At 41.8% G+C, this 21,655-nt stretch overlaps 1 protein-coding gene across 1 annotated transcript in view; it reads left to right on the top strand.

Moving 5' to 3' along the window:
* Window positions 1–21,655, top strand: part of LOC134880591 (aminopeptidase N) — a 35,428-nt gene that overhangs the window by 9,795 nt on the left and 3,978 nt on the right. The window contains exons 7-17 of the mRNA XM_063907585.1: window positions 1,716–1,842; window positions 2,717–2,871; window positions 3,746–3,859; window positions 4,751–4,894; window positions 5,570–5,635; window positions 5,767–5,832; window positions 7,022–7,194; window positions 16,532–16,611; window positions 16,891–17,021; window positions 17,129–17,184; window positions 20,930–21,077. Coding sequence (XP_063763655.1) covers window positions 1,716–1,842; window positions 2,717–2,871; window positions 3,746–3,859; window positions 4,751–4,894; window positions 5,570–5,635; window positions 5,767–5,832; window positions 7,022–7,194; window positions 16,532–16,611; window positions 16,891–17,021; window positions 17,129–17,184; window positions 20,930–21,077 — 1,260 coding nt within the window. The remainder of the gene's footprint in view (window positions 1–1,715; window positions 1,843–2,716; window positions 2,872–3,745; window positions 3,860–4,750; window positions 4,895–5,569; window positions 5,636–5,766; window positions 5,833–7,021; window positions 7,195–16,531; window positions 16,612–16,890; window positions 17,022–17,128; window positions 17,185–20,929; window positions 21,078–21,655) is intronic.

The raw sequence follows: 21,655 nt of genomic DNA, 5'->3' as shown, positions 1-21,655 counted from the left end.
AATTATTTTGTCACAGCAGCATTTGGACAGTCAATCTACAAGAATTTAAAAAAAACTTATACTTACTTACTAAAGAATAAAATAAAATAAAATAAACAATATACACATATTCTCAGTAAAAAAACTACCTGTTTTTTAGAGGGGTATCTAAACATTATAAAATAAACAGAATACATTTGAATAATCTCTAATATACCAATCTATTGAACATAGAACATAACGTACCATATATATTCAAATATTGTCTAATGTAGTCTGAAAGTACAGTAGAAGAGTACAATATATCCTGTGAGGATGCATTACAGTGCTATAATTCTTCCATTTGTTTCTTTTCTAAGAAAATGTATGCTAATGTATAGCCCTGATTCATTTTGTAACAAAAAGGACAAAAGCATTACTGAGGCGATCAACATTATATCTGCAGTGAGTACGACATGCATGAACAGAACTCTGGATTGTTACGATCTCAGTTTTTGTATTTAGTTCCTGTTTTATTTTGAAATGTTATTTCTCCTGGTGTTGTTACTTCCTGTGTCTGATTGCCTCATTGTTTTCACCTGTTGACCTGTGTTTCTCCCCCCCATCCCAGCTGTGTTTTGTGTTGTGATTGGTCCCAGTGTATTTAGTCTTGTCTTCCATTGTGTTCCTTGTCAAAACAATGGACACAACAGTGTGTGTGTGTGTGTGTGTGTGTGTGTGTGTGTGTGTGGGGGGGGGGTCAAACCTTCAGTCAACCTTTATGCATGATAACCTGAAAACAACAAGGTATATTTACTCAAGTATTGTCCTAAATTACTTTCTCTGACATATTTGTACTTTACTTAATAATGTCCATTTAATTCTACTTTATACTTCTACTCCACTTCATTTCAAAGATGAATATTGTCCTTTTTAATTTAAACTACATTTATTTTAACTCTCACAGTCTCTGGTAACGTTGTACATATTAAAACACATGATATGCGGATATGGTGTAATGCAGTACTTTATATTAGTATTTCATGTGTTTAAATGTGACCAAGTACAATACTTTATTGTTCTTACATGTATAAAAACAGGATCAAATAATAACCATAATAATATAACACTAAGAAGAGTACTTTTACTTTCGATACTTCCTCTACATTTAACTGATAATACTTCTATACCTATTCTAACATGAGTGATTGTGCAGAAGGAATACTTTTACTACTTGTACTTTACAATACTTTTGTAGTTTTACTCAAGAAAATGTTGTAATCAGAGTTTTTACCTGTAATGGAGTATTTAAAGACCATAGTCTTTGCACTTTTATATAAAGGATCCAGAGGTGGCATGTAACTAAGTACATTTACTCAAGTACTGAGAAACTTGTACTTTACTTGAGTATTTTCATTTTTTGCTACTTTGTACTTCTACTCCACTACAATTCAGAGGTAAATGGTGTACTTTTACTCCATTACATTTATTAAATACCTTTAGTTACTTTACAGATCAGGATTAATGATGTGAAATGTTACGCTACTTTGAGTACATTTCAATGAGAGTACTTTCTACTTTTACTGGAGGAACATTTTGAATGCAGGACCTTTACTGTAACAGAGTATTCCTACACTCTGGTACTTCTACCTTTACTCAAGTACAAGATCTGAGTACTCTACTTTTCTCAAGTACAAGATCGGAGTACTCCTCCCGACAGTGTTTATAACACATGAGGTTTGCTGTTGTGTGTTCAGATCCGTATCTGGGCTCGCAGGGAGGCCATGGAGCAGGGCCAGGGGAACTACGCCCTCAATGTGACTGGACCGGTGCTGGACTTCTTCCAGTCCTACTTCAACATCTCCTACCCTCTGAACAAGTCTGGTAAGCTTCTTTGAATTATGGTTATTATTTTCCGGAGGTCGTCAATATAAAGCATTCGTGCAGAAGTGATGACAATTCCCATACGCCTCAGCTGTACTTTATGTTAAATGCTAATTAGCATATGTTATAATGCTAATCTGCTAAACTAAGCTGTGAACATGATGCACCTCTCAGCCCGCATGTCACCCCTCAGTGTGAGGTTTGATGTTGTGCTCTTTAAAACATGTTGAAGGATTGTCACCATCAACCTATTATCACACTTTTTGCAACCTATTTACCTTAATAGAATTAGTTTGTGATTTTGTGGCTGTTTTTTCAAAATCGTGTTTAAGTATGCTCTACATTTGGATGGGAACCTAACGTGTGATCAATCTGTTGAGTAGGCTAATTATTTTTCAAAAGTTCGCAAATATAATGAAAGTGAAACTTAAAAAAAAAAGTATTTACAACAAATATGTTAAACCTACACATTAAAAAAAGAAAGAAAAAGAAGATTAGATCAATAAAAAAGAAGAAGACAAAAGAAAAGAAGAGGAGAGAATGAAGTTTGTTTTGCTATTCTATTACGTTCAATTGTTCCATTGTTGAGGGGAGTGTCATAAAGAGGAATCCGCTTTGGATATACTGCAATATAGGCTCATTATTCAATTCAGAACAGGTTAATCCTATAAAACAAGCAAGATGTTCCAGTTTTGTGTGGATTTAAGTGCTGTTGAAATGTCATTCCAACATACTTTACCTTGATTTTAAAATGCTTTAATGAGACCTCAGCTTCTGTCCCAACAGAGTCAGTGAATGTTGTTTCCCTGCTTTAGTGTAATAAGTTATGGTTGTGATCAGTTCCTTTGACTTGCTGTAAACCTGCTTTCTGCAGATCAAATCGCCCTGCCGGACTTCTACTTTGGTGCGATGGAGAACTGGGGCTTGGTGACGTACAGAGAAAGCAACCTCCTGTATGACCCTGTGACCTCCTCCAACAGAAACAAAGAGACCACTGCCACCATTATTGCACATGAACTAGCACACATGGTGAATACGCTTTAAAATTGTCATTCTAAATGGTCTATATATTGATTTATGATCCAAATCAGGGGTGTGAAATCAATTTTAGTTTAGGGGCCGCACACATTGAAGAAACTGCAACGTTGGCTTTAATTAAATGTATTATGTCAACAAATTTCACATCACTATATTAGGTTAGTTGAAAGCAATAATATTAAGTTGAACATATTTATACTTAATATTATTGTTTTCAAATAACTTAATATGATTATCTGTATTCTGTACATAATACTTTAAATTAAAGTCAACGTTTCAGGTTTTTCAGTGCGCTGCCAAATTTGATCCCATGTGGGCCGGACCAGTTATATCCTAGCATAATAACCTATAAATAAGGTCAACCCTAAATGATTCCCTCTGTGCAAAAATAAACTTTCTGAAAATGTTCACATTTAATGAACTATCTTTTTACCAAACGTTCCCCCAATATTATGCCTCAGTTTATCATTTACATATGTGCATTAAAATGTACAGATCACAGTGAATGCACAACACATTTAGTCCTCGCTGTCTGGAAGTGAATATTTCATTTTTTACTTTATGATCAAACAAATTTAGAATTTTTACATCCATTTCACAACTGTGTAGAAATCCTGAGACAACACCATACAAACCAAAGTGGGAACTATTGAGGAGGAAGGTCAGGTTATCCCCCTGCCTTGTAAATGAAAACTATTCATACATTCAAAATACATCAGAGTTGTGAAAAAGCAGTTAATGACTTCTCTGAAATACATTTCGGAAGTCATCCTGCTGGCCGGATTGGACCCTCTGGCAGCCAGGTTTTGTCCCGAGGGCCATATGTTTGTCACCCCTGATCTAAATAAATGTAATGTGTTTGCAGTGGTTTGGTAACCTGGTGACTCTGCGCTGGTGGAATGAGGTGTGGCTGAACGAGGGCTTTGCTTCCTATGTGTCGTACCTGGGAGCGGACCATGCTGAGCCTGACTGGAACGTGGTGAGAACACACAGCTCTGACTCCTTCTGCCCTAGTAACAATACATACACATACCTCTCTGCTGTGGTGGAAAGTAACTAAGTATATTTACCCAAGTACTATGCTTGAGTACACTTTTCAGGTATTTGTACTTTACTTGAGTAACCTCTCACTGTGCCGCTTCAAACTTCTTCTGCGTTACAATACAAAGCAATAAATTGTAGTATTTACTAACTGCATTTACTTTATAAATGCAGATTTGTAAACACGAACTAATGAAGAACTCTTAAAATAGGATGTTTGGATGTAAATTAAACTATCCAACATTATAATTAAGTAGACCTAAAACAACGATGGATGGAAAATGAATTGGCTGCCATTTTGCTGATGTTTTATTATGGGGGACAACAAAATATTTCAAAGTTCCAGCTTGTCTGAAGTAAAGGAAAAACATTTGATGTTTTTCCTTCAATTTGTTTCATTATGTATTTATTTGAACAAGCACCATGCATACATTACATTCATCTCAGAAAAGATAGAGATGATTTATAATATTTCATTAATATTACCAATTCATAATTTAGTTTTCTTCTGCAACGTGTACTTTTACTCCTTATACTATAATAATAATAATAATAATCATCATCATCATCATACATTGATTTTATAAGCACTTTTACAGGTGCTTAAAGTTGCTTTGCAGAGGTACATAAAAAGAAAGACAACAATTGAATAAAGTCTATACAGTCTATATATAAGTACATGTTTCCTGGTCATACTTAAATACTTTTACTTAAATCTACTTTTATGTAATTTCACAGTGTAGTATTATTACTTTTACTTAAGTATTGGATCCGAATACTTTTCCCACCTCTGCCTTAAGACGTTTGTGTCCGTCTGTTTTTTCTCCAGAAAGACTTGATCGTCCTCGATGACGTCCACAGGGTGTTTGCAGTGGACGCCCTGACATCCTCTCATCCTCTGTCCTCTACAGAAGACAGTGTTGTCCTGCCGGGCCAGATCACTGAGCAGTTTGATACCATCTCATACAGCAAGGTACACACACACCAGCAGAAACATGTTTACAGTGACTTTAAAAGCTGTCCTATCAGAGACTGCTACTGTTCAAGTCCTTGGTAGTGTATCTGTATAAACTGTTCTTTATATAAAGCTGTAACACAATAAAGGAAACCCTACAGAGAGCTTTGATGGAGGCATATGTTTTTCGGTTTGTGGCCCTCAGTGAAAAATGTTTGGACACCCCTGGCCTTAGATAACAGGAAAGGGTTTTTTCAGTATTGTAATTTAATAAATTGAAACAGGTTACTGAAACAAATGCTGTTACTTAAACAAATACGAACGAATATTAAGAAATTAAATAAAAACAATGATTTGCTGCATAAATTGTGTATTTATTACCCCAGACTGCATTGAGGTTAATGGTGAAGTAAGTAACGATACTAAAAGTGTAGCTAAGTCATTGAGTCACATTCTGTTATTAAAGCAAAAAACAAAAATGGTGTTTGCTGTCTTTATAATAAACTGAAACGTTTAAATCTTGAACACTCTCTTTGTCTCCTTTGTCCAGCATTAAATGTGCCTGACTCACTCAATAACTGCCCCCCCCCCCCTAGTCAAATTGGTCTAGAACCGCCGTTGTATGGACGTGTGATCTCATGACTGACTGTGTGTTCTGTGTGTGTTCTGTGTGTGTTCTGTGTGTGTTCTCAGGGTGCATCAGTGCTGAGGATGCTGTCAGATTTCCTCTCAGAGCCGGTCTTTGTCCAGGGACTCAGTGTATGCTCCTCTGTTTGCTTAAAAGCATCACACACACTCTGTGTCGAGATGGATTACTGTATTTATTAAATAACAGGGAACAACAGACTGACAGGATGTTGAAACTGATGATGTTTATCTTTTATATTCAGACATACCTCAAACAGTTTTCCTACAGTAACACAGTGGGGAGTGACCTGTGGCACCATCTACAGATGGTAAGATGGCAGTTTATATTTTATTTCCTGAACATATATTCATAAGTGTACATATTTTAAACTAAATTACGCTGCAATTGCAAATTGTGGGGGTTTGCTTAAATCAGTGGTTCCCAAACTTTTTGAATTCCACACATAGCTATCAATCAATACATCTACTCTTACGATACTGCTTATCCATCCGGTACTTTGACCATATTTTTATCATTATTTTTGTTATTTTGTTGTTATCAGGGAAAAACGAAACACATTGGAAACGGGTATACACATATAGTGTGGATTCTGGGCTGCTAGGACACATAACAGTCCTGCAGTGGTCTTAGTAACTAAGTAGATTTACTCAAGTACTGTATCGATTTGCAGGTCATTTTTCTACAGTGTACTTCTACTCTACTACATGTATTTAATCCCTTTAGTTACTTCACAGATTTGGATTAATGATGTGAAATATAATGAACCCTTAAATCAGACTTTAGTTTAACCTGGAGTAAATTCAGCAGCTACCCTGCAGTATGAGTAAGATCTGGGTACTTCTACTTTTACTCAAGTACAAGATCTGAGTACTTCTTACCTTACACCTTATTGGGGTGACAGAGCTAAGAGTTATAGCGGTCGAAAACTGTGCATTTCTCCATCTGACTGTGATGCCTTTTAGCCAGATGTTTTGACGGAAGACTTTGAGTTTTGATTGCTTATATTTGAGTCCGACCACGGTGTGTTAGTGCAGTTTAGAAAAAACAACACCCACCTTTCCTCCTGCCTTCACATTCTCAAGTCAAGTCAACGTTTATTTATAAAGCCCCAGATCACAGCAGAGGTTATCTCAAGAAACGTTTTATGGAGGCTACACCGTTTTTTAATAATGCTGTATTTAGTTATATATAATATTTCTGTAATATTGTGCATTTGTTCCCGGGAGACTTGGTTTTGCTTGTGTTTCCACCTTTTTCAGGAAAATAGACCCAACTAGTTCATGGTATAAAGACAGTGTGTTGTATCTGACATACTCATGTAGTTTATCATGTAATATAAACACTTTAAACCAGACATTGGTAGAGTTGAAAATGTATTATCGTTTACAAAAGGTTTACAACCACCCCCCCTGATGGTTAAAGTTGTTTTGAATTCTTACTGTCCTTGTGAAAATAACGTAAATACAGATACTGCTTCCTATCACCTTTGTCAACAGGCAGTGAACGCCAGTGATCTTTCACTTCCTCATCCAGTTTCTGACATCATGAACCGCTGGGTGCTGCAAATGGGCTTCCCTGTGGTTACCATAGATACTGTCACAGGAAAGGTATCCCAGAAGCACTTCCTGCTGGATCCAGAGTCTAACATCACGGTCCAGTCACCTTACAAGTTCGTAACACTACACCATTTTTACTGCCAAACATCTGCACAGATTATCCTTCCTTATTGCTATTACCCCCCCCCCCCCCCCCCCCTTTGAGCTACTTCATATTAAAAGACATATATATATATATATATATATATATATATGTAGTCATATATATACATACTTATTTTTAGAATGGTTAGATTTGATTCAGACTGCCTGTGCTGCAGCACCTCTTTTCACCCTCTGTCTGAAACCAGACCCCAGTCTGCTCTGATTGGATAGCCGGCCGGCTTTGTTGAGATTGGTCAGCTGCTATAAGATGTCCCGCCCCTTAGCTTATCATGTACAATGTGTTGGAGCGCTAGCCAATAGAAGTGTTACATAGTGATGTCATTGTGTTATGGAAGTAAACAAAGGAGTCCAATGGAGGCATTTTCGGGGGAGTGAGTGTGTGGGAGAGAAACTCCTTCTGGAGGGAACACAGGGATTTTAGCCTTTGCAGACCGTTTACATGCACTAACCCACTACAGGAAAGGAAAAAAAGTAAGGAGGGGGAGGGGTAGAATGAATGAAGAGGGAAAGGCTCAGTGGCGTCTTCTGTCCTGGGCATCTGGGGCGCTGTTTTAGAAATAGCCCCAGATTTCAAGATACATTTTTAAAGAAGAAAAAATACTTTAAAAGTAGTCCTATTCTTTTCCTTTGGAGCTGAGAGCTCTGCACAACCTCAGTGATTCCTTTGAGTTTTTTGTCTCTATTCTTTCTTTGTATCGTAGAGTCAACATCTAGGAAAAGACTGTTATAAAAGAAAGAAAAAGAGGGTTGCATGGCAAACAAAACTATGAAACAAGGCAATGGGAGCCTTCCAGAACTGGAGGTAGAGTCTCAAAAGAGTGAAATCCTTCGCTTATTGAGAAAATGTCCGAGCTATAATCTCAAAGTTTTGAGATACTTAATCTTCACGATGGCATTGAGAACCGCTTGGAGAACGTTTCAACAATGAAAGAAGCACTAAGACTATTACAAACCAGGCAGTTGAGAGTCAACTTCAGCGTATGGACGAAGCTGAACACCTTACAAGCTCCAAACGGGATCTTCACCAAGCCAGTGTAGGGAACAAGCCAAGGCCGCACACTTTTCTGCCTGCATGTCTTTTAATCACCTGCTGTCTCTGCTGTCTCTTCTGTCTATTCTGTCTCTGATATATCTGCTGTCTCTGCTGTCTCTGATATATCTGCTGTCTCTGCTGTCTCTGCTGTCTCTGCTGTCTCTTCTGTCTCTTCTGTCTCTGATATATCTGCTGTCTCTGCTGTCTCTGTCTCTTCTATCTCTGCTGTCTCTGCTGTTTCTGCTGTCTCTTCTGTCTCTTCTGTCTCTTGTGTCTCTGATATATCTGCTGTCTCTGCTGTCTCTGTCTCTTCTGTCTCTGCTGTCTCTGTTGTTTCTGCTGTCTCTTCTGTCTCTGATATATCTGCTGTCTCTGCTGTCTCTTTTTTGTCTGCTGTCACTTCTGTCTCTGCTGTCTCTTCTGTCTCTTCTGTCTCTGCTGTCTCTTCTGTCTCTGCTGTCTCTGCTGTCTCTGTTGTCTCTGCTGTCTCTGATATATCTGCTGTCTCTTCTTTGTCTGCTGTCTCTTCTGTCTCTGCTGTCTCTTCTGTCTCTTCTGTCTCGGCTGTCTCTTCTGTCTCTGCTGTCTCTGTTGTCTCTGCTGTCTCTGTTGTCTCTGTTGTCTCTGCTGTCTCTTCTGTCTCTGTTGTCTCTGCTGTCTCTGCTGTCTCTGCTGTCTCTGTTGTCTCTGCTGTCTCTGCTGTCTCTTCTGTCTCTGCTGTTTCGGCTGTCTCTTCTGTCTCTGCTGTGTCTGTTGTCTCTGTTGTCTCTGCTGTCTCTGTTGTCTCTGCTGTCTCTGTTGTTTCTGCTGTCTCTTCTGTCTCTGCTGTCTCTGCTGTCTCTGTTGTCTCTGCTGTCTCTGTTGTCTCTGCGGTCTCTTCTGTCTCTGCTGTGTCTGCTGTCTCTGTTGTCTCTGCTGTCTCTGTTGTCTCTGCGGTCTCTTCTGTCTCTGCTGTCTCTGCTGTCTCTGTTGTCTGTGCTGTCTCTGTTGTCTCTGCTGTCTCTGTTGTTGCTGCTGTCTCTTTTTTGTCTGCTGTCTCTTCTGTCTCTGCTGTCTCTTCTGTCTCTTCTGTCTCTGCTGTCTCTTCTGTCTCTGCTGTCTCTGCTGTCTCTGTTGTCTCTGCTGTCTCTGATATATCTGCTGTCTCTTCTTTGTCTGCTGTCTCTTCTGTCTCTGCTGTCTCTTCTGTCTCTTCTGTCTCTGCTGTCTCTTCTGTCTCTGTTGTCTCTGTTGTCTCTGCTGTCTCTTCTGTCTCTGTTGTCTCTGCTGTCTCTGCTGTCTCTGTTGTCTCTGCTGTCTCTTCTGTCTCTGCTGTTTCTGCTGTCTCTTCTGTCTCTGCTGTGTCTGTTGTCTCTGTTGTCTCTGCTGTCTCTGCTGTCTCTTCTGTCTCTGATATATCTGCTGTCTCTGCTGTCTCTTCTTTGTCTGCTGTCTCTTCTGTCTCTGCTATCTCTGTTGTCTCTGCTATATCTGTTGTCTCAATTGTCTCTGCTGTCTCTTCTGTCTCTGTTGTCTCTGCTGTCTCTGCTGTCTCTGTTGTGTCTGCTGTCCCTGCTGTCACTGCTGTCTCTGTTCTGTCTCTGCTATCTCTTCTGTCTCTGCTGTCTCTGTTGTCTCTGTTGTCTCTGCTGTTTCTGCTGTCTCTTCTGTCTCTGCTGTGTCTGTTGTCTCTGTTGTCTCTGCTGTTTCTGCTGTCTCTTCTGTCTCTGCTGTCTCTGTTGTCTCTGCTGTGCCTGCTGTCTCTGTTGTCTCTGCTGTGTCTGCTGTCTCTTCTGTCTCTGCTGTCTCTGTTCTCTCTCTGCTGTCTTTTCTGTCTCTGCTGTCTCTGTTGTCTCTGCTGTCTCTTCTGTCTCTGCTGTCTCTGTTGTCTCTGCTGTCTCTTCTGTCTCTGCTGTCTCTTCTGTCTCTGCTGTCTCTGTTGTCTCTGCTGTCTCTTCTGTCTCTGCTGTTTATGCTGTCTCTTCTGTCTCTTCTGTCTCTGCTGTCTCTGCTCTTTCTGTTGTCTCTGCTGTCTCTGCTGTCTGTTCTGTCTCTGCTGTCTCTTCTGTCCCTGCTGTCTCTGTTGTCTCTGCTGTTTATGCTGTCTCTTCTGTCTCTGCTGTCTTCAAGGTTTCAAGGTTTTATTTGTCATATGCACAGCATATACAACGTATATGTTGGCAATGAAAATCTTATGTCGCGTGCTCCTCCAACAACTCAACATACATGGTGCAAATAATAATAAAATAGTGCAAAAAGAGAGAAGAATATTTACAATAACAACAATAAAGATTTAAGGATGTGAAATATATACATATGTGGAATACATTGAAAGTATTTAAACACTTTACACTGTTGAATGAGGAGGTATGGACAGATGCATATATTACGTATAACAGATGTATATGGCAGATATGTATAATATATAGATATGTGTATTATAAACAGATATGTATGGCAGATGTGTATAATATATATATCAGGGGTGGCACGGATCACAAAACTCACGGTTCACGGTGTATCACGGTTTGAGGTCCACGGTTTACGGTTTTGTACGGTTCTTGGTGTTTTTTTTACTTTTTTATCGTAGCCCCATAATACACACCGTTACACCAGTGGAACACTGTAATAGTCACTGAAAAGATTTTACTACCACAGCACAACACTTCTATGACATTACACAGTGCCTTTAGCAATGCATTACAACTTGGTCCTTGCCATTCTGGTAACAGCCAGTTTATAACAGGAGCCCTGTCTCTGAGAATATTCTTAGGCAGATGCTATTACTAACCATAGTTTAGGATACAGCATTTAAAAGGGTATAAAATTATAGTTATAATGTAATAATAATGCACAAACTTGAATTTCAATTGACTCTAAGCACACTGTTTTAACAATCTCAGAAAGGTAGTATTTTGATAGAGCAAGAGGGAAGACATGGATGATTTCAACATGTTTTACTTTATTACTCAAAATAAGTGTCAGGAATGTTTGCTGTCCTTTGAACAGGCGAACACAATTGCCTATGAGAACATGAGGCCGTAAACATAATATGAGCCCACCATCCAACCAGCCTAACAGAAAACAAAATCAACAACTCTTCTAATCCCTGAGAGTGAGGATGTATTTTTTTCACTTGAAATTAAAGTGCAGTGCTTTGAAACATATGGCTGGATTTGGTATCTAAACTTAAAGTGCCAGTGCCACTGTTATATTAACAAAATTTCGAACAAAATACACACAGACACAATCAGTATAAAATATTGCAATAGAACCAAACACTGCACTGTTTAAAACAGCCTTCCCCCTTTCACTTAATTCTCATATTCTTCTGCATGAAAATGAGTTTGTCAACATTTTCTGGCAAGAGACGAGACCTACTTGCAGTTACAATGTCCCCTGCTGTGGAAAAAACCCGCTCACTCGGCACAGATGTACGGGACAGCCAGGTCACGTTGTGCCAACTTTGCTACATGGGGATACGTGCGTTGGTCTTCCACCATGCGAGGGGATTTTCATCCACAGAGATGCAGCCTGTTTCCTTGTATGAAGTGACCTCTTCACGAATTATATCTTGGAAAGGCTTTGTGCTTCTTGCCTGTGTTGTAAAAAAATCGTAGCTTTTTGGAAAGAAATTCGCTTGTGTGGCTGTCGTATATTGGGCGCGTTTGTAATACGCAGCTTCGTAACTCCCATTGGGGATTAATGTGGTGGGCAGTCACTGTCAGGTAACTTTCCGTGGACCTAGAAGTCCATCCATCCGTCGTCAGAGCTACGTGGCATGCCAAAGACAACTCCGTCACTATTTCCTCCCTTGTCTCGTCATATAACTTGGGTATCACATTGGTGCCAAAGTATCTGCGAGAGGGCATGACGTACCGCGGCTCCCGGAGCATCCTCTATCTCCGGCCTGGGCGGCCCGCCTTCTCCACTCCCACTTGCCATGTTTGTACACGCTGACACACCTCGACCTCTTAGCTTTCGCTTCTTTCGCGCGAATGAAAACCACGTGGTAACATACGGGCATTAGGCTACAATGCAACGTCGAACGTCTGGAGAAAAAAAAAAAAAAAAAAAAAACGTGGACTCCGTACGGTGCACAGACGCACCACACCGTGGCAAGCAAACCGTACGGTTCGGTTTTTTCACCAAAACCGTGCCATGCCTAATATATATATATGTATGTGTGTACTATAAACAGATGTGAGTAGACATTCACAGAGCTCAGGAGTTCAGCAGTCTTATAGCCTGTGGTATAAAACTGTCTCTGAGTCTGGTGGTCTTGGTCCGGATGCTGCGGTACCGTCTGCCAGACGGCAGCAGACAGAACAGATTGTTGCTGGGGTGATGGGGGTCCTTTAATATCCCACCGGCCTTCTTCCTACAACGCTGGGTGTAGAGGTCCTCCATGGATGGCAGCTCCGTCCTGGTGATGTGCTGAGCAGTTTTCACCACCCTCTGTAGAGTCTTACGGTTGAGGGCGGTGCAACTGCCATACCAGACGGTGATGCAGCCAGTCAGGATACTCTCGATGGTGCACCTATAGAAGTTGCAGAGTATCCTGGAGTCCATGTTGAACTTCCGCAGCCTGCGGAGGAAGAAGAGCCGCTGTCGAGCCGTCTTGGATATGACCCTGGTGTGATGTGTCCATGTCAGGTCCTCACTGATGTTTACCCCGAGGAACCTGAAGCTGCTGACTCTCTCCACAGGAGTCCCGTCGATGGTGATGGGTGTGTGTGCTTCTCTCTGCCTCTTCCTGTAGTCCACAATCAGCTCCTTTGTTTTGCTGACGTTGAGATGGAGGTTGTTGTCCTGGCACCAAGATGTCAGGGCTCTGACCTCCTCTCTGTACGCCGTCTCGTCGCCGTCTGTGATCAGGCCGATGACGGTCGTGTCGGCAGCAAACTTGATGATGGTGTTGGAGCTGTGTGTGGCCACGCAGTCGTGCGTGAACAGGGAGTAGAGGAGAGGGCTGAGCACACAACCCTGAGGGGCTCCGGTGTTGAGGGTCAAGGTGGAGGATGTGATCTTCCCCATCCGCACTGCCTGGGATCTGCCCGTTAGGAAGCTCATGATACAGTCACAGAGGGTGCTGTTGAGCCCAAGGTCCCTGAGCTTAATGATGAGCTTGGAGGGCACAATGGTGTTGAATGCTGAACTGTAGTCAATGAACAGCATTCTCACATAAGTGTTCCTCTGGTCCAGGTGGGAGAGGGCAGTGTGGAGGGTGAGGGAGATGGCATCATCCGTGGACCTGTTTGCTCTGTAGGCAAACTGCAGGGGGTCCAGTGAGTCAGGGAGGGAGGAGGTGATAAAAGTTTTGACTAACCGCTCAAAGCACTTCATGATGATGGAGGTGAGTGCAACTGGGCGGTAGTCATTGAGGCAGATGGGTTTTGTCTTTTTGGGGACAGGGACAATGATGGACTCTTTAAAACATGTGGGGACTACAGACTGGAGCAATGACCTATTGAAAATGTCTGTGAACACATCTGCCAGCTGAACTGCACACACCTTGAGAGCACGGCCAGGGATGCCATCAGGTCCAGGAGCCCTGTGTGTGTTGATCCTTTTCAGAGATCTACACACATCTGCACTGGTTAAAACCAGTGAGCAGGGATCCTGGGCCTTCTGTGCCTCCACAGCCGGGGGCCTCTCAAAGCGTGCATAAAATGTGTTCAGTTCATCTGGGAGAGATGCAGACACTTCCTCAGCACCACTCGTTGTCCTTTTGTAGTCTGTTATTGTTTTTAGTCCATACCACATATTTCTGGCGTTGGAGCCCTTGTAGTTCGACTCCACCTTGTCCCTGTATTGTCTTTTCGCACTGCTAATAGCTCTCCGGAGTGCATACCTGGAATTCCTGTACTCATCCAAATCACCGCCGCTGTGCGCGATGGCCCGTGCTTTAAGTTTAGCTCGGACCTCGCCGTTTGTCCAGGGCTTCTCATTTGGGAATGTCCGTACAGTAATCCGCGGCACGACGTCATCGATGCATTTGCCGATGTAGCAAATGACTGCGTCAGTGTGTGTGTTAATATCGTCCTCCTCAAACACACACCACTCCGTCATGCCAAAGCAGTGGCGGAGAGCAGAGTCAGACTGCTCCGACCAACGCTGCACTGTACTCGTCACAGATCGGTCCCTCTTCAGTCTCTGCCGGTAAACGGGGAGCAGAAGAAGAGATATGTGGTCTGACTTGCCGAAGTGAGGGCGGGGGAGGGCTTTATATCCATGCCGGAAAGGAGTGTAAACATGGTCCAGTGTATTTCCACCGCGCGTGGGGCAGCTGACGTGCTGATAGTATTTCGGCAGGACTTTCTTCATGTTGGCTCTGTTAAAATCCCCGGCCACAATAAATGCGGCCTCTGGCCGAGAAGTCTCTGTCCTGTCGATAATCCCATACAGCTCCTCCAGTGCTGTGTTGTTGTCAGCGTGCGGCGACTGTTATCTCTGCTGTCTCTTCTGTCTCTTCTGTCTCTGCTGTCTGTTCTGTCTCTGCTGTCTCTGCTGTCTGTGTTGTCTCTGCTGTCTCTGTTGTCTTTGTTGTCTCTGCTGTCTCTGTTGTCTCTGCTGTCTCTTCTGTCTCTGCTGTCTCTGCTGTCTCTGTGGTATCTGCTGTCTCTGCTGTCTCTGCTGTCTCTTCTGTCTCTGCTGTCTCTGCTGTCTGTGTTGTCTCTGCTGTCTCTGTTGTCTTTGTTGTCTCTGCTGTCTCTGTTGTCTCTGCTGTCTCTTCTGTCTCTGCTGTCTCTGCTGTGTCTGCTGTCTCTGCTGTCTCTGTTGTCTCTGTGGTATCTGCTGTCTCTGTTGTCTCTTCTGTCTCTGCTGTCTCTTCTGTCTGCTGTCTCTTCTGTCTCTGCTGTCTTTTCTGTCTCTGCTGTCTCTTCTGTCTCTGCTGTCTTTTCTGTCTCTGCTGTGTCTGCTGTCTCTTCTGTCTCTGCTGTCTTTTCTGTCTCTGCTGTGTCTGCTGTCTTTTCTGTCTCTGCTGTCTCTGCTGTCTCTGTTGTCTCTGCTGTCTCTGAAGTTTCTGCTGTCTCTGTTGTCTCTTCTGTCTCTGTTGTCTCTTCTGTCTCTGCTGTCTCTTCTGTCTCTTCTGTCTCTGCTATGTCTTCTGTCTCTGTTGTCTCTGCTGTCTCTGTTGTATCTGCTGTCCCTTCAGTCTCTGCTGTCTCTTCTGTCTCTGCTGTCACTGCTGTCTCTGTTGTCTCTTCTGTCTCTGTTGTCTATGCTGTCTCTGCTGCCTCTTTTGTCTCTGCTGTCTCTGCTGTCTCTGTTGTCTCTGCTGTCTCTTCAGTCTCTGCTGTCTCTTCTGTCTCTGCTGTCACTGCTGTCTCGTCCAGCAGTGGCTCAGTCAGTCCAGCAGTGGCTCAGTCAGTAGGGGCTTGGACTGGGAATCGTAGGGTCGCCGGTTCAAGTCCCCGAACAGACTTGAAATATGGAAAGTGGACTGCTACTTGGAGAGGTCCCAGTTCACCTCCTAGGCCCTGCTGTGGTGCCCTTGAGCAAGGCACCGGACACCTCCAATCCCCCCTCCCCATTGCTCCCCGGGCGCTGCACGATAGCTGCCCACTGCTCCTAGTACTAGGATGGGTTAAATGCAGAGGACTAATTTCACTGTGTGTGCTCTGCTGTGTGCATGCATGTGACAAATAAAGAGGGTTTCATCCTCCGATTCTATCTATCTATGTGTCTTCTGTCTCTGCTGTCACTGCCGTCTCTGCTGTCTCTGCCGTCTCTGCTGTCTATGTTGTCTCTGCTGTCTCTGATGTTTTTGCTGTCTCTGTTGTCTGTTCTGTCTCTGTTGTCTCTTGTGTCTCTGCTGTCTCTTCTGTCTCTGCTGTAACGGCAGAGCGGTTAGGTGCAAATTGGCTGGATGTTTCTTCGAATTGTGGAAACTTAGTGTCAATGAGCATGGTGGAAGTAAAGGGGTTCAAATCAGTCCCAACATTTCAAAATAAAAGTGTACAGCTGAAAGTAAAACCACATTCCAGAATAAAAGCACACAATAAAAAATTTGACTTAAAAGTTTAAAACACACATAAAAACCATCCAATATCAAGAATTCAAAACACATCACCATGTAAAAAAAACCCAAACAGCAGTAAAGGGCCTCTTTAAGAGACTCAAACACTTATTCTTAAATCCAGAATGTATAAATGTTGTTAAACAGCTGGTTTGATATAATGTGACTAAATGTTCTACTCTTAGCTTCCTTTTCAGTCTTCCACCCTAACTTCAATCATAAATACATTGTGATATTGTGCTTCCCCTAGCTATGAGTGGCTGATTCCTGTCCGCTGGATGAAGAGCGGTAAAGTCCAGAAGGATATCTGGTGGCTGAAGGAGAAAAACGGTGTGTAATACTATGGTAAAAATAAATAATGCAGATAAAAGTCCTATATATTTATGGTAATTGTCACCCTGATAAACGGCAGTGATTCTGTAAATTATCGGACAGTATTAATTTACAAAATGACTTTGGTATTAAAGCTATTGAAGATGACTTTGGTATTAAAGCTATTGAAGATGACTTTGGTATTAAAGCTATTGAAGATGACTTTGGTATTAAAGCTATTGAAGATGACTTTGGTATTAAAGCTATTGAAGATGACTTTTTCCTTTTTTTTCTCAGCGGTAAACGTTGATATGAGGAGTGATGGATTGTGGGTCCTGGCCAACATCAATATAACTGGATATTACCGGGTAAACTACGACCAGGGAAACTGGGAGAGCCTGCTGGCTCAGCTGCTCTCAGAGCACCAGGTACACCAGCTCCTTGGTTGTTCAGATTTTTTGGTTTCTTTCTTTGTTGTTTGATCTGCATATGCATTTATTCATCTTTCATTTACTGCCTCACTTGTTTTCTATAGGTCATACCTGTGATTAACAGAGCCCAGCTTGTGGATGATTCTTTCAATTTGGCGAGGTATGTCAACTCAGCTACTTGGAGTTTTTCCGCCCTGTTAAATGCTTGGTGTTATAAGTGCAGTGGTGTAAGTACTCACATACAGTAAAGGAAATAAGTATCTGATCCCTTGCAGATTTAGTTAGTTATCCCACTTACAAAGAACTGAACATTCTATACTTTCTATGGTAGGTTTATTTTAACAGTGAGAGACAGAATATCAAAAAGAAAATCCAGAAATGTACATTAAAAAAAAGATTGATTGATTTGCGTTTAATGGTGGCAAATAAGTATTTGATCCTCTTCAAAACATGCCTTAGTTCTTGGTGGAGTAAGCCTTGCTGGACAGCACAGAGGTCAGATGCTTCTTGTAGTTGTCACCAGGTTTGCTCACATCTCAGGAGGGATTTTGGCCCTCTCCTCTCTACAGATTCTCTCAAAATCCTTAAGGTTTGGAGGCTGATGCCTGGCAGCTGGAAGCTTCAGCTCTTTCCACAAATGTTCTTTGGGATGGAGGTCCAGAGACTGGCTAGGCCCCTCCATCACCTTAATGGGCTTCTTCTTCAGCCACTCCTTAGTTGCCTTGGCCGTATGTTTTGGGTCATCGTTGTGCTGGAAGACCTATCCATGTCCCATTTCCAGTGTCCTGGCTGAGGGAAGGAGGTTATTAGCCAATATTCTACGGTACATGGCTCCCTCCATCTTCCCCTCGATGCGGTGAATCGCCCTGTCCCCTTAGCAGAGAAACCCCCCCAAAGCATAATGGTTCCACCTCCATGCTTGGTGCTGGGGATGGTGTTCTTGGGGTCATAGTCAGCATTTCTCTTCCTCCAAACATGACGTGGAGTTGATGCCTAAGATCTTGATTTTGGTCTCATCTGACCACATCACCTTCTCATAAGCCTTCTCTGAATCTTTCAGAGGATCACTGGCAGACTTCAGACGGCCTGTACATGTGCCTTCTTGAGCAGGGGACCCTTGCGGGCGCTGCAGGATTTTAATCCATTACGGCACAGTGTGTTACCAATAGTTTTCTTGGTGACTGTGGTCCTAGCTGCCTTCAGATCATTAACAGGTCCCTCCTGTGTAGTTCTTGGCTGACCCCTCACCTTTCTCATGATCACTGATGCCCCAAGAGGCCTGATCTTGGATCGTGGAGACCCAGATTGAGGGCGATTGATGGTCATTTTGTGCTTCTTCCATCTTCTAATCATCAAACCAGTTGTCTCTCTCTCACCAAGCTCCTTGCTGGTGGTCTTGTCTTCTATTCCAGTCTTGTGCTGGTCTACAATCTTGTCCCTGATGTCCTGATCCACCATGATCACAACACCTGTCTCTGGTCTGGCCCTCAGTGGAGAGGTTGTAATCTGATTTATTGACTGTGGACAGGTGTCTTTTATCCAGGTAAAGAGTTGATATCAGGAGTACTTTCTTAAAGCAAGAGGACTTATTTAACCGGTCTGTGAGAGCCAGACTCCTTGTTGGTTGCAAGGGGATCAAATTAATCAATTCATATCTTTTTGTTAATGTATATTTCTGTATTTTCTTTTTGATATTCTGTCTCTCACTGTTAAAATAAACCTTCCATTAAAAGTATAGACTGTTCAGTTCTTTGTAAGTGGGCAAACTTACAAATTCGGCAGGGGATCAGATACTTACTTTCTTCACTTTATTTTGACTACTTTATTACTTCTTGCATACTTGCATAATGCATGATAACAGAATAATATATATGAAATTATTGGAGAATAATTATTGATGCATTAATGTGTTTATCACAGCTGGTGAAGGTGCAGCTACTTCTAATTATATTGTATATACTGCTGCTTTATATCTTGATCTATAATTACAGTATCGTATTGTATTTATTAATTAATTAATATTTTGTTTTAGCTAATAATCTGAATCTGTAAAGAAACTAGTTACACAGTTTGTCAAATAAATCTAGTGGTGTAAAACTACATCACACCCCTGAACAGTGGTTATGTGTAAGAACAAAAGAAAAGTGCTTCTTGCTACTTGTTAACATGATAAAAAGAAAATGTATCAGTATACCTGTCTTATAAGAAAAATGTGAAATTATGAAAAAGTCAATCAATCAATATCCAAAATTACAGATTTATCACAGGGGGGGTTACATTTTCTACAGCAAGTGACACCCTCTGTTGTCAGACCCTTCCAGCAGATGAAGAAGGACTGACCAATCAGGTGAAATAATAAGAACAACATTAAATAATGACTAATAAGAGGAATACCAACAATAACAACTAAATAATAAATATGAATTACTCCAAGAATAACACCCCTAAAACTATGCTAAATAATAATGGTATTACCACATGGGAACAAGCACAGCAACAGCATCCAGGTAAGGTAGCATTCTGGATCCACTGTAGGGTGTGATGGGAAATATTGGGACAGCATCAGTGTAAGGAATTACAGAAAAGAGGAGGGAACCCTCGATCGTCCCACAGAGGGGAAATGTACATCCTGCATTTGACCCATCCTACTGTTAGGATCAGTGGGCTGCCATATGTACAGCGCCCGGGGAGCAGTGTAGGGAACAGTGCTTGCTCAGGGACACCTCGGCAGCACTTGGTCTTTCGGTGACTTGAACCGATGACCCTCCGGTTCCCAAGCCAAGTCCCTACAGACGCCGCCCCCACCCCAACAATTAAACCTAGTAATGTCAAATGTATGACCTAGTTATTCTGCATCATCAAATATATTTAATGAAAGAAAGACATGAACCTTGGTCTGGACTTTATGTTGCAAAAAGGGCCCTTAAGGCCAGCAAGGCCAAGACCAGGAGATCAAGTGAGGCAGGCCAACAAATGAAAGGCCAGGGGTTCCCAATCCAAAGGCTTTTCCAGACCTAACATCCCAAAGGGCTTTTATCACGTCGTATACATTTGACCAGGTTATTTTTGCTTTAGCATTGTTGCTATGCACATAGTAGTGTTCATCAGTGACGTGCAGTGAAGTTCATGGCTGGTGAGGCACTGACGTCATCACAATCAGATTTGAACTGGACTCACTAGCACCCACTGCCATGAGGCAGGAGAACTGCGTGCCTCACCTAGTCTCTCTTCGCAGCGGTTTTGCTCAGCACAAGAGACACGTTACAGACATACAGTTGACAAAAACCCTGTATATCATATACACCAGCTAAAGTATGGAAATTAGTTAATATAGCCAGAGTGTTTGAACATTTTAATAGCGACATACAGACAGACAGCAGTTACAGTCTCACTGTATAGCATGTCAGCAGGTTGGTGCCTCACCGAGCAGCCGTTCTCAGTGTTTGAACGTGAATATGAAAATTCAGCGATTTTGGATCAAAATAATGTAAAACTGGTGAAATTAAAAGGAAAATAACTTAATAATACAAACAACTGGATAAATATGATCATTAAATTTATTTCTTCATTTTACTTTTCGTGAGGGGAGGCAGGTGAGGCACGGCCTCACCTGCCTCCCCTCACCGCACGTCACTGGTGTACATTTCAATAAAAACGATGGACTGAAAAACTATACATAATACATCAGCTCTTGTTGTCAACATGATCCCCCATTCTTGCAATTGGTTATAATGACATTAGCCTGCCAGACATTTCTGCAATAAGTCGGAAATATAGAACCATCCAAAGACTGCCCTCTAAAGAAAGGAACTGGAATATAGTTCAATTTGATTCATACCAAGACCACATCTTTTGTGACTCTATATCCAGCTTTAATGTTTGGATGGTGTTTGTTCTCCCTGCAGGGCTCGCATGGTGTCCAACACTCTGGCGCTGAACACTACACTCTATCTGTCCGTGGAAACACAGTATATGCCCTGGCAGTCTGCTCTGGATAATCTGGACTATTACTACCTCATGCTGGACCGCACTGAAGTCTATCCGCACATGCAGGTACACTACACTCTGTGTCAGAGACAAAGTGTTTCAAGTTCTCTATGGTAGGATTAAAGTTCATCAAAGCAACCATGACACTTTTAAATAGCTCAAATAAGTTGCCATAAGGAGGAAAAACTGGTTCTATAAATGAACCAGCTTCCTTAAACAGTGGTGTAAAGTAACTAAGTAGATTTACCCAAGTACTGGTTACTTGAGTGTTTCAATCTTTTGCTACTTTGTACTTCTACTCCATTACAATTCAGAGGTAAATGGTATACTTTTACTGCACTGCATGTATTTAATCCCTTTAGTTTCTTTACAGATCTAGATTACTGATGGTAAATATAATCAGCCCTTAAATCAGACTTTAGTTCACCTGCAGTAAATCCAGCAGCTACCCTGCAGTATACAAAGCCATTCAAACTAGCTGCACCTTTACCAGCTCTGAGAACACTTTAATGATCAATAATTATAAAACATATCAGAGATATTATTCTGAAATGGACCAATCAAACAATGACTACTTTTACTGTCACTACTTTAAGTACATTTAGATGAGAGTACTTCTACTTTCACTGGAGGAACATTTTGAA

This window comes from Eleginops maclovinus, chromosome 2 (assembly GCF_036324505.1).
Source record: "Eleginops maclovinus isolate JMC-PN-2008 ecotype Puerto Natales chromosome 2, JC_Emac_rtc_rv5, whole genome shotgun sequence".
NCBI classification, from domain to species: Eukaryota; Metazoa; Chordata; class Actinopteri; order Perciformes; family Eleginopidae; genus Eleginops; species Eleginops maclovinus.
Note: the sequence above shows the minus strand (reverse complement) of the source record. Positions and strands in the feature narration are given on the sequence as shown.